At 46.4% G+C, this 12,864-nt stretch overlaps 1 protein-coding gene across 7 annotated transcripts in view; it reads right to left on the bottom strand.

Moving 5' to 3' along the window:
• Positions 1 to 474: 474 nt before the first annotated feature.
• LOC128911616 (dual specificity protein phosphatase 13-like) overlaps positions 475 to 12,864 on the bottom strand; it is a 30,430-nt gene continuing 18,040 nt past the window's right edge. For 5 of the 7 annotated variants that reach the window (XM_054206795.1, XM_054206790.1, XM_054206794.1 and 2 more), the window contains 3 exons: positions 4,100 to 4,307; positions 2,756 to 2,976; positions 475 to 1,595 (listed from right to left, as the gene is read on the bottom strand). In XM_054206795.1, coding sequence (XP_054062770.1) covers positions 1,369 to 1,595; positions 2,756 to 2,976; positions 4,100 to 4,260 — 609 coding nt within the window. In that variant the 5' untranslated portion in view covers positions 4,261 to 4,307 and the 3' untranslated portion in view covers positions 475 to 1,368. Of the gene's footprint in view, positions 1,596 to 2,755; positions 2,977 to 4,099; positions 4,310 to 11,676; positions 11,848 to 12,864 lie in introns of all 7 variants that reach the window. The other 2 variants (XM_054206796.1, XM_054206792.1) reach the window with 2 other exon arrangements.

The raw sequence follows: 12,864 nt of genomic DNA, 5'->3' as shown, positions 1-12,864 counted from the left end.
AGCCTGGCTCACAGAGCAGATGTAGATATTGCCAAAGAGCATTATAAAAGGTGCTGAGTTGTCTGTCCTGAAGGCAGAAATCTGCCTTGTAGACAGCACTGGGAATGGCGAGGAATGTTTTCCCTTGTTGCTGTGCTGTTCTTGAGCAGCCAGCTCACATGGTGGGGAGCATTCATGCCTCTGCATTCCTGAGTTTGGTACTAGGAATGCAAACAACTGCCATCCCCGAGCTGGCTTTGAGCTGGCTTTGTGCTGCGAATGTTTGTCCGCTGGGAACCGAGAGCCAGATGTGCTTCACATAGTTTCCAGGCAGCACTGATCCATCAGATGACAGTAGCTATTGAGTGCTCTTATGGTGGCCCAGAGACACAAAGATGAAAGCCTGATGCCTGTCAGCACCTCCCTTGCCGTTCCTGTGTCCCTTCAGTTTTCACTTGAGTCCCCTCACAAAAGCAAATGCCACGGAACACGATGTTGCAATGTTAATGACCTTTATTTTTGAGAAAGAAAATCCGAAGTTTTATGTTGAATGTTGAACTGTCAGGCAAATTTGGGTCCTTTGTTGTCAAATGCTTTCCTGCACCCGCACCCACTGCCCATGCAGATCTTTGGAGCCTCAGCTGAGAACCCACCATCCTCTTCAGAAGCGTTTTCCACAGCATCGCCCGGATGGATTTTACTAAGGTAGATGAGCAGTACTCGAATGCACTCTCAAACAAAGGTAGTTTCAAGGACTACAAAAATTATATTTAATGAACAGTTAAAGGGGAAACACTATAAATAGACCTGGAATAATTGCTTAAAGAGTGGCTTGTATTGTTTCCCATCTGCTCTGCTTTTGAACAGCCTCTTACCCTCAACTCAGGGGCTCCACCAATTGTAAAAGCAAGAACTAACTACTGCCAGATTCAAGTCTCAAAATACAAACCATTTCAGATACGGGGAGCAAAGGGCTGGGGGAGCTGATTCATAAGAAAACTTCTAAGCATTATTGTAGCATAAATAATATGCCATCTTTCACCTCAAATAGCCTAACACTTCATAAAGTGATATGAGCTTCACTAGTTGCTGAAACACAGCTATTTCTGAAGTGGAACCTGATATCTTTTTTTTTTCTTTTCTTTTCTTTTTACCAGCAGAGAGCAATGTTTTAAGGTGGAAAGTGAGGGATACAATATACAACCAATCGTAAGTATAATCTAGGAGGGCTTTGCAAAAAGGAAAGGTCAGGTAAAAAGCTACTTTTAATAATAACACGCATTCTGGTTTATCATAAACTTGTGTCCTTAGTTTACAAATGCAATTCATTTTAAAGAGATACAGGAAGCTCAAATAACATCTTTTCCTCTCTCTTTCAGCAATACTCTCTTACAACTCTTTAGTAGCAGATTCTCTGGTTCCTTTCCTCTCTTCATTTAATTTAATGTCCAAGTCCCGGAGCTGGCTGAGGAACCCTGAATTTGGGCAGATGTCTCTGTGAGCACTCACTGTTTTCAGAGCATCCACGAGCGTCATGTTTTCATGGATCATTAAAAAGGCAAGCACTAACGACGCAGAGCGGCTTACCCCCATGGCACAATGAACGAACACCTTCCCTGCGAAAGAAGAGGCACAGCAAGGTGAGTGGGCTTTCGCATTTCGAAAGCGAGAGGGGCACAGGGAGGACAAAACCTACTAGAAACAAGTTAGGAAAATAACAGTGATGATTAGCGGATACTCATGTTTTCATGGAGGTTTAGCGTAAAATCGTGCCATACATCTCAGGCAAGGTGGTATTTCGTACTGGCCTCATGCGTCTAACTTAGGCCTTGGATTAAAATAGTTGAAATTTTCTACGGAAGGAGAAGCTTTCTGTGACTAAACTTGTTAGTATAGTTTTCGGTGGAAAAAAAAAAACCCAACAGTTTTGGCAGAAAATTTTGGCCCAGCCCTGACTGTGATCACTGACAAGTCCCATAAACTCTGTAGGATAGTCTGCCTGTAAAAATGGACTCATAATTTACTGTATCTCAGCAGCCCAGTGTGAGCTATAACTGGGGATTTAATAAAGCACTCTAGTGAAAGCAGCAGATCTCGCAGCCAGTCAGAGTCGGAGCAAACTCTGGAACAAATGGAAATTATGATAACTAGGCCATAATCCAAACTCTGCTGACAAAAATTCAGCAGGCTGTGGGTCAGGCTCGTAGTTTTTGACTTAGTTCATTAACTTCTGCTGCTTCCCTAGCTTAATAGACAGTCTGAATAAAGCTCCAATTCTGCGAAGCACTTAAGCATGTGAAGTGGTTAAGCCAGCGCGGCAGAGCCGCTGCTCCCAGCTGAGTGCATCGGGGAGCGGGACCAAGGGTTTGGTGCCCGGGGCTGGGTCGCTGGGCAGAAGCCCGTGCCAGGGTGTGAGGTGCATGTGGAGGCACACGGACCCTGCCAATTCCTGCAGGATGGGCCCGTGGGGGAGCACCCGTTGTGCCGTAACCTCTTCCCTTCCCTCTCACTCTGCTCCTGGTGTCGGCCCTTCCTCCCATCACGCTGGGTTTGGGGCGGCCAGCCCTCCCCAGCTCCCGGGGACCTGGCCACGGACACCTTCCCTGCAGCACATGGCATAGGCGCCCTTCTCCGGTCCTCCGCACGGCAGTTCTGCATGTGCCTTCTCGAACCGTATGCTGGATCTGAGCTTTGCTGGCTGCCTCTTACTGCAAGGAGAAGCCGTTTGGCTCGCATTGAAACTTCCTCCCAAAGCTCCTCTTTGCCTCCCTCTTACCTCCTGAAGTGTTTAAGGCTTTGCCTATGAAATTGGCAGCATCGTAGAAGAAGATACTTAAATCAAAGGAAGGATCATCAAATGCTTCTACTCCGTAGTACTCTATTTGCAGATCTTTGTAATATTTGGCTCCTGTGTTGATGCTATATGGCCCATCTGCTGCATTAAGGATATGAGTAATGTTGAGGCTTTGAAGAGTAGTTTTGCTCCTAGCAGCCCACCTGTTGAAAGACATGAAGGGCTCATTGGCAAGACTCCTAACGTTCTGCTAAAATAGCATGGTTTAAAGTTAGTGCCTGCTCCCGCTAGGGAAGGATGCAGGAACTGCAGCTCGCTTGCAGAGAAGCAAATTTCAAGAAGCCCATAGTGCTTTGCACACGAAAAATGTGATACCGTGTTGTGGAGAGCAGCAAGAGCACAGACTTGCTGATGGGATACTGTTAGTTAGACAAATGCCTACCAGCAGTTAATCCCCAGGAGCATGGTTTACTGTGTAAAGTTGTCAAGTTTTCTCCTTTAAGTAGTTGTTTAGCAAGTTCTAGAGCTACTCTCTCATTCATAGCATGCATGGGTCACAAGGGCGAGAACCCACCCAGGTGCAGCAGCATCTCATTCCTGGTTTGGACATGAAGCAGCTGCATCATGCTCCCCAGCCAGGTTCTACCTCCTTCCCACCATAAACTGGGACTGAATTTACTCCACAAAACTAATGCATTCATGAGGAGAAGGAGTTGGGAAAAATGAGCTGATAATCTATGTAATCTGCGGTAATCCAAATAGAAGGAAATGACAAAAAATAGAAATGGTCACAAGAATAAGGTATTTGCGTGAAAATTCCTGTTTGATATTTTCAGTTCACCATCCTTGAAAGAAAGTTTGGATTCAGACTGGCAAAATCCCTGTTGTGTAATTCATTTGTGTCCTTCCCCATCTGGGTCTTGATCCTGCTACTCCTATTTGAGTGTGAGGGCTACTGTGCTCCTGCCAGCTGCCTTAGAGCACGTTTTCCAGGGCAGATAACGCACCTCAGACTTGACACCAATTTGGGATGGGTTCTTTAAGGGCTTCTGTCTAGAATACAAATAATTCTTACCCTGCTAAATCTGCTGTGGTTCATAGAATATAGAAAACCCAACCAAGGCATGCTATGAATAAGTCACCATTTTGTATGTCATGTTGTTCATTACATACAAACTACTTATGTTATCAGTTTTGGAAGCCTGTATCGCAAAAACATTCCTGCAGACCCAAAAAGCTGCTCCCCAGTGTATGTACCATACACCCCTTCCTCCTCCTCCTCCTCAGGACCAGTAACAGCTTAATGATAGAATCATGTGTTCTTACGCATCTCCCAGGTAAATATTTGGCCAGACTTGGTCCACATGATTATCAGACCCTCCTCTGAACCAAAAGAGCCTCTGGAGGTCTGATAGCGCTGGTGTTTCATAGGCAGCTCTGCTCCCCACGCTGCTAGACGGAGATGAAGAGTCTCTGGTGTGAGGCATCTTGCTCCTCTCTCGCACGCACTCGGGCTATATCAGAGACAGCTATTCTGAAATGAATTAAGAGAAAATTTTCATACAGAAATCATATTCCCCAGAAATTAGTCCTGTTCATTACCCTCCAAATAGCATTACATTATTATAACTGGTGTGTGCAGCAGGGCCTGCAGGTGTTACTAAAAGCATCCAGAGAGCAGGACTGACTCTGTGGTAGGACTCTACAGGCATGTAATTCATCCCTTGAGAAAGCAGCAGCATAAGGTGATATGATTTAATTTCTTGTCAAGAAACTCTGTTGAAGAAGAACATCCCATGCCACCCGAATGCAGCACTGGCTGAACCTCATAGGTGCAGGTATTATTTCTGTTACTGCAGCGCTGATGAGCGTATACAGGAAAGCTGCCGTATGTTATGTTAGAGAGTTACCAAAGTGTTGGTGCACGCTTGGTTCTGTTTAGTTAAAACTGGAAGTTTTTGAAAGAATGAATCATTGGACTGACTTATTAAGCTTCTAGGGCCAAGGTGGAAATCTTAGGATGTGTATGTAAGACATATGTTCACATAATATATGTGTATACATATATAAAGTGTATGTGTGTACAATTTTCCTTCATTTATAGGGATGTATTTAAACACATGTATATAGATACATACATGTATACATATGAAGGAATTTTCACATGCATATATATGTACATATATATATAGATATATATGTACATATATAAATAGAAATGGAGAGAATTTGAACCAGTTTTTTTCCCCTCTCTCAGGTGGATACCCCTGAACACTCAGCTATACTGGTATACTCGCGTCTGTCTGTCAGTCTCTCCTCTGGGAGCTGTTCCACTTTGTATAAACGACGTGATAGCTATTTGCCTCCAGAGGGAGGCTGTTTCTCTCGTCTGAGGGGCAGGGCACTTACCTGGCGTGGGAGAAAAAAAGAGCATCGGAATTTGGGGAAATTATAGCGCTGAAAGGTGTGGCTTGGTTGCCCTGTTAAGAATCCCATCTAGGACTGTTGTGCTGCCTCACAGATCACGCAGCGGAACGCGGCCATCCCTTTTGCAATGTTGTTTGCTGGTTTAGACCCAGGAAGCTCAGGCCAGCCGGTCCAGCCTGAAGCAGAGCTCGGTAGAGAGCAAGAGTTCACAGATATCCAAGCAGTCCCTTCTCTGAGACTTTAGGAGCATTTCTCCTGCCAGGATCTCATTATCCTGAATTGCTGTTCTCGCCCCCAGAGAACAATGATGAGCTTTGTTTGGTTGCTTGTTGGTATTAAAGCCATAATCAACGTGGGAGTCACACTAGAACTCTTCACAAAGTGGGGTGGCCTGTGATTATTCTGATGTAGCATCAGCTTTCGCTGTAACGCCTGAATGCCTAAATCTAGAGTTTGGGTTTATTTTCTCAGCAATTCTAGACAACAAGTGTAGATGGGACTTTTGGAAGTCATCTAGTCTGTCCCCTGCCCCACAGCAGCAGCAGGATGTTGCTTCTAAAGCAAAAACAACAATTGTGTCCAAACTTCCAGGTACACTTTTTTTTCAACAGTGTAGGCTGATTTGGGGCATAAGCAGAAAGCAAGGAAGGCTATCTTGTTGCTAATGGAAAAAGAAGTAGATATGATGCAAGGCAAATTACTGAAAACACCACATATATTTCTGTGACCTCAGCCTAAATTTGTTTCCCCTGCCCCCTTCTCCCTCCCCCTCCCCACAAACGTTAAGAGCAGTTATATCTTTTTGTACGTTCTAATAAAAAGGAAGTTTCCCTAGGGTAACTACTTAATAAGCAAAATATGAAAAGCACAATAAAAATGATGGAAGAGATGGGGAAAAAAGCTGACTGGTTTTACTTTTAATGATGAAGGAAAAGAACTGCAGGGAAGTAGAGAGGAATATATGGATAAAAACCCTACGAATTTTTCAGGGCATGTAACACCAAGAGCTTTGGTAAAGGAGTATGTTGTGCAATCCCAGCACAGATTAGCATGAAGAATAGCACAGAAAAAAAGATATTGTGCCTTGCCCTACAAGTTTTACTGCCTGGAGAAAGCCACGCACTACGCTCAAGAGCTACTGCCAGCATTGTCATGATGACCTGTTCGTACTTTCACTGTTACAGAACATTAAGCTGAAGCAGTAAAAGGAAGTCAAGAAAAAGATAATACGGGTTCTACATCAGGAGATTCATAAGACCACAGGCTCATTTTCAAGGAGTGTGGATGACTCTCAGTTGCCGCAGATGTTTAAAAGCTGAAGTTGTGGAGGTAAGCAGATGGATACTAAACTTTCAGTTGTCCTAGCTCCCAGTGCTTTAAACTTATGTTGTAGCCTGTCATAGAATCACAGAATAATTTGGGTTGGAAGGGACCTTTAAAAGTCATCTAGTCCAACCCCCCTGCCATGAGCAGGGACATCTTCCACAAGATAAGGTTGCTCAAAGCCCCATCCAACCTGACCTTGAATGTTTCCAAGGATGAGGCACCTACCACCTCTCTGAGCAACCTGTTCCAGTGTCTCACCACCCTCATTGTAAAAAATTTCTTCCTTCTGTGTAGCCTAAATCTTCCCTCTTTTAGTTTAAAGCCATTACCCCATGTCCTATTGCAACAGGCCCTGCTTAATAGTTTGTCCCCATCTCTCCTGTAGGCCCCCTTTAGGTAGTGGAAGGCTGCTATACGGTCTCCCTGCAGCCTTCTCATCTCCAGGCTGAACAACCCCAACTCTCTCAGCCTGTCCTCATAGGAGAGGTGCTCCAGCCCTCAGATCAGCTTCACAGCCCTCCTCTGGACCCACTCCAACAGGCCCATGTTTTTGCTGTGTTAAGGGCCCCAGAGCTGGACGCAGTACTCCAGGTGGGGTCTCACCAGAGCGGAGTAGAGGGGGAGAATCACCTCCCTCGACCTGCTGGCCACGGTGCTTTTGATACAGCCCAGGATATGGTTGGCTTTCTGGGCTGTGAGCGCACGTTGTCGGCTCATGTCCAGCTTTTCATCCACCAGTACCCGCAACTGTCAGCTAGTTAGAGTAATGGAGATGATTAGCAGAGAGAGGGAATTACATTGCGAGGCCTCTCATTCAAGACCTGACTTTGAGGAGGTTCTCTTGGCCTCCAAGAATTGAGTCGTTTTGGTGCCGGTGAAACTTAGCAGGTGACTCCAGCCTTTGCAGCCAGAGAGGAGCTTTGTAACAGAGCTCCCTTTCATACAGCAATCCTCTTTCCAAAAAGTGCGTCAGCATCGTTTGCTTCACATGACTAATGCCAGACAAGTGAGTGCCTCGTGTCAACACGAAGCATCACTCCTCCCAAGCACACCGCTCTGTTCTGCACTGCGCTGGCCTTGAAACTGAATTGCTCTGCGGGGCCTTCGGGGTGAGCTTGGAAATTGCTATACCAGGTGATTGGACTAATAAGGAAAGTAATATGAATTTTTTAATTGAAGGCCAGGGACTTTGCTGAGGGTTTCCCCTCCCTCACACCGCTTCTACTTTAAGATACTGCAAAGCTAGCAAAAGCGCCGCCACATATTACATTTCTGTAAGCTTTTCCCTCTGGGTGGCTCCCAGAAGCTCTTTTAGATGGAAACAACCAGTGACTGCAGGAGGGCAGGAGCCCTTGTAATTGGGGGAAAAAAATATTTCTGTCTTGCAAGGTCACTAACATTTTCTGCAGAGATCTAGACCATGCAAGTTGGATAGGATTACTTTGCTTTTAAACTGTAACCTGAAGTACCTAAAGACCTTCTCATTAGATTGATCCTTCCCTCCTTCCCTCCTTCCCTCCTTCCCTTCTGTCTCTCTCTTTCTCTCTCTCTTTCTTTGTTTTTTTGGGGTTTTTTTTTGTTTGTTTGTGGGGGTTTTTTTGTTTAAAACAAAACAGCAACAACAAAAAAAACAAACCCCTTCTACCTATAGGAGACATTTGAGATGGGACAGAGATTTTAAGGGCTGTCCAGATGCATTAACCTCCTAGCTTCCCTGGGAGAGTACAAGGTAGCACAAGCTTTAAAACTGTTTTGTCACTGTGCATCAGTTCCCAAACACCCAGAGCACTGGGGGGCACCCGAAATGGCCGGGACCTGCTTGGCTCCACATCTGAGCTGTGGAGTTTGTGTCCCCTCTCTAGGTGTCACGGAGGCTTGGATTTCCCTGTCGAGCACAGGCTACAAGTGGCCATGGGGCCGGCACTGCACACTGCGTGCAGCTCCCACGGGACTTGGTGTTTCCAAGATCTCATCTGCAACAACCTAATTGAGCTTTGTATCTCCTGATATTATCCGGCCACTTGAGTACTAGAGTCTGCAAGGCGCTTTTTTTTTCTTTTTTTTTTTTTTTCTTTTTCTACACTGGAAACAATTACCATTTCCTACTGAAGATTTTTCTGGCAAAGAAAAGAAACGCACAGCCCCCACTGACTTGAATTGGCTAAAGCATTTAACAGATTTGTGTTGCATTTGCAGATTCCAGTGAAAGAAAACTCAGCAAAGTTATGAAAAAAGAAAAGCAAACACTTCAATATTGTAGATTTGAAATAGTTCATTTTGTTATTTCAAAAAAAAAAGACCATTTTCATTTTCCTATTCAAAGTTACTTTTGTTTTGGAATTTCACCTTAGCATTGCATAAAATCTTTTAAAATATTAAAACAAGATGAATTGGCTTGTTCCTTGTTGAAAAAAACATGTTTTGTTTAGCTAAAAATGAACACGAACTAACAGAGCAGCCACTTACTTGCCTAACCCCAATTTTCACTTCTGTAATGGGGGAAGCCTCTTGCCATTTTGCCGTGGTTGTTACCTTGTCTCATAAAGACCGAACTGAGCTGTAGAGAGATTAAATGACTGTCTGAAATGCCAGGAGGAGTCTGTGGCACGGCATTAGTTGGGCCCCAAGTCGTCTTTCCTCTATCCCTGTTGCCAGCACCTTCCCGGCTGCCACAGCTCTGCGTGTGGTTGTGGTGGTAGCCTGGATGGGGACAAGGCGTCTTTCAATAACAACGTCTTCCATGAGATTATTGATAGCCTCGGGCACAGCAGGGCACTGATTTTGGCTGGACCTGTGGTTACTACAATAACACAAACACTAGATAACAATAACATGATACAGAAATCTTCTGCAGCCAAATACCCTAAATTACCTGACAAAATACCTACCTCAAAACCCAACAAACTAAATGGTCCAAAATACCAAAGCATGAGATCAGAATATAACTCACGTGAAACATAAAAAGGTCTCTCAATGCATTTGCAGTTGCTGTCTACTCTGTTTTTTTCTTCTCTTTTCTCTCAGCAAGCATCTCTGCACTCATCTTTTACCCTCCTCGCTCTTTTCTCGCAGGTAGTGCTTAACACTATGGCTCTTTGTCCTCCTGATGGAAAAATCCAGATGGAAAGAAGTGTGGTTCACAGGGAAATGATCATGTAAGTGGAATTAATCTTTCAGATACCGTAATGTGAAATCTGATCTTCCTTTTTGTTAAGAAGACCCAATCTGTGTCTCTACATTTTGGCCAGAATCCGATGCTAAGAGAACCCAGGAGTCTCTTGAGGTGGAGCTGAAAGCCTCGTGTGCAGAAACAGGCACATTTAAAAGCAATAGCAAAGTTAAAACAGCCAGATGGGAACCTAGCAGGCAACCGAGAGGGGAACTCTCTGTTTTCCTTGCAGGCCTACAGGGGCTTGTTTGCAGGAATTAGAATCTCTCACCAGCAGTTCACTGCAGCTCTAATACCAAGTGGTATTGAAAATGAGAAGCAGGTTATGGCTGATGGTTTAAATGAGGCACCTATGGGAATTTAGAAATGAGATCCTGGACTCGTCTCGATGTACAGCGTGCACATGGCAGAGCAATATTGCTTTCTTGGCTGACTGCATCATATATTATGGCCTTTTATTTTGCCCACACTCAAACAGCAGGGAACAGTAGAAGTTCATTGCTCCTGCTCGCTGTTTAAACCCTGATGTGCCTCACCAGAGGCAGTGCCCCTGAATAATGGAAAGCAGAATCAGTCCCTCGGCCTCAGTGCGGGTATGTGTTCAATGCAGCACTGTATTAATGCCATTGCCATTATTCCAGAGTGAAGAGAAAAGCAGAATGTACAATTAAAGCTCTGTTTGGTTCGGTTTTTAAGAGAATTTACTACCTGGGAAAGATGCCAGATCGAGGGCTCTGGAAAACACAGCCCTCTCTTTAACCGCAGTGTGGGGAAGGAGCAGGAGCAGCCCTGCAACCCCCTCCATGGCTACCCCCGCAGCTCGGCTCGGCTCAGCTCGCAGATGCCCCTCACCCTACAGCAGCTGCCGTGTTTTACTGGGTGGGAGAAAATCTGAGTCTTCACACCTCTTTGCTGCTTTGTCCCCCTCCCGACACCTCTGTTCACACCCAGCCTTGTACATTTATGATGGGGCTCTCTGACTCCTCCAAACTGAGGTGGAAGGTACCAGCTTCTGCTTGCGAGGAGCCTGAGCTGGGCTGGAGAGGAAAAGGCTCCTTCCTCCATGAGCCCTCCCATTGCAGGGCTGCCTGTGGGGCTGGAGGGGCTGCCGCAGGTCAGAGACAGCCTGCTGCTGTCCCACAGGAGATGGGAGCACCTGGGGACGTCAGGGACACTTGAGGCTGTTTCAGGAGCAGGAGCAGTCAGGGGGCAGGGCAGGTGAGTGTAACCAGCCCCCAGCCAGGGGTTGGGGTAGCCAGGAGAGCCCGCGGTGGTGAAGCAGGTCCTGGATGAAGCGGGAAGTCAAGGGGGTGCATGGCCAGGTATGGGCAGAGCTGCAAAGTGGTGCAGGTGGAGACGAAGCCTGAGTGTCTCAGCTCAGGTGGGCTCCTGGGTGAGGTGGGGAGTCCCAGCGAGGCCTCCCACCACTGGGTCTCACACAGCTCCTTCCAGCAGCCCCATCCCAGGTCACGCAGCCACTGTTGTGCTGGGACAAGGCAAGCCCCCAGGAGGACCAGAGCTTCCCAAGCCGGGCTGATGGTCCTGGCAGCAGGATTCAGGCTGGTGGGGGGAGCTTCACCTGTGCCCCACTGTTTTTTGGGAAGCAGTTGTTATTGCTTTCTCATGGAAGTGCTCCTCGAGAGCATTTCCTTTCCTTTGCAATGTAACGGATCTGCAGATATTTTCCCAAGACCATATCTTTCCAAGGGGGGAGAACCTCCGTGCTGCCTCTGGCCCCCAGCCTACCTCCCTCAAGCCTCCCATTTAAGAGCACACAGCCACATTTAAGTCACACAGCCAAGGAAAAGGCACCTGCCCACGCACGGGGCTAACACTGCAGGAAGGGGTGCTTGAAGAATGGGGGCGGTGGGTGGAAAAATGGGGAGTCCTGCTTGCAGTGACACGCCACGGCTGTGGCAGGACGACAGCTTTCAAATCTGCAGTTTTCAGATTCAAAGGAGATAAAAAAAAGAAGTATTACCTTAGCAGCTGGCATCTCTGAGCAATTCAGCGCACCATCCCCAGCAAGACAGCGCTGCCCTCCACAGGCTCCTGCCATAATTTCCGACTCAGCTGTGGATATCTGTCAAGCCTGGGGTGATGATTTCCCCCTTAGTTCTCTTCTGGGGCGCTCCTGTCCAGGGTACCACAGCTAGGAATTAAAAAACCCCCAAACTACGGTTTTTCTTGACGCATTTCGGCTATGCTCGTGCTTCTCCCGGAATTAAAATAGCTCTAGTTTTTAGTCCTATGCCTGCCAGCAGCCGTAGCTGTGCTACACACTGTAGTCAGGCGAGCACGCAGTCACCATGCAGCTAACTGCTTCTAATAGTAGAAGCTCGGCTCTAACCTTACATAACGGCAGCGATAGAGCAGAGAGGCTGCGGCTTGCCAGGCGCCAAGGCACAGACCTGCCGTGGGCACCCCATGTCCTCAGGGCCAAGGAGCTCTGGCGAGAGCGGGAAAAACAAAGTGACCTTGATATTGATAACAGTTCAATGAGCACTGTCACCGCCAAGGTCTCTTCGGTGTCACAGGCTGGCGATAGGTGTAAGTTATGGACAGTTCTGACACAAACGATGTCGAAGAGGCCAGGGTCTGAAAGACGGGGGGGCGGGAAATGCGTTGCAAGCCTCAGGAAAGACAAACAAGGATGTTAATATATTGGTATTAAAATGGGCTCCAAAGCTCTTGCCCTTCTGCAGGCAGTATGGATTTGTGTGACTGTGGATTAAAGGGTTGGGTTTTTTTCCTTCTCCTTGATTTACTCCTCAAATGATTTTTCTCTGACTGCTGCTGTCAATACAAAATTGACAATGCTGTCAAGCTTGCAAGATTTCAGAATATTTGAAGGGGCGAGTAAAGGGTTTTTGATATTCCTCAGTCGTTTGGCAGTGGTGTCTTTGAGCTGTCTGTCTCTCCCTGCGCTTTTAACACAAGCAGTGAAGTGCTCGCCTTGCCTTGCCTTGCATGAAAGGGTACCTATGAGAAAGGCACCTTTTTCTGAGGTTGACAAAGCTGTACAAACTCTTTGCAGTGGAATCAAGAGCAAAAGACTTCAAAACTCTACAGTGGAAGATCTATTTTGGCACTTAAGCTTTTTCAGGCAAATCACAAAGCTTTCAAGGGACACTCTCAGCCTTGTTGGGGCAGAGCAGGATTATTTTTT

This window comes from Rissa tridactyla, chromosome 6 (assembly GCF_028500815.1).
Source record: "Rissa tridactyla isolate bRisTri1 chromosome 6, bRisTri1.patW.cur.20221130, whole genome shotgun sequence".
Classification (NCBI taxonomy): domain Eukaryota; kingdom Metazoa; phylum Chordata; class Aves; order Charadriiformes; family Laridae; genus Rissa; species Rissa tridactyla.
This window is presented reverse-complemented; position numbering and strand designations above follow the sequence as displayed.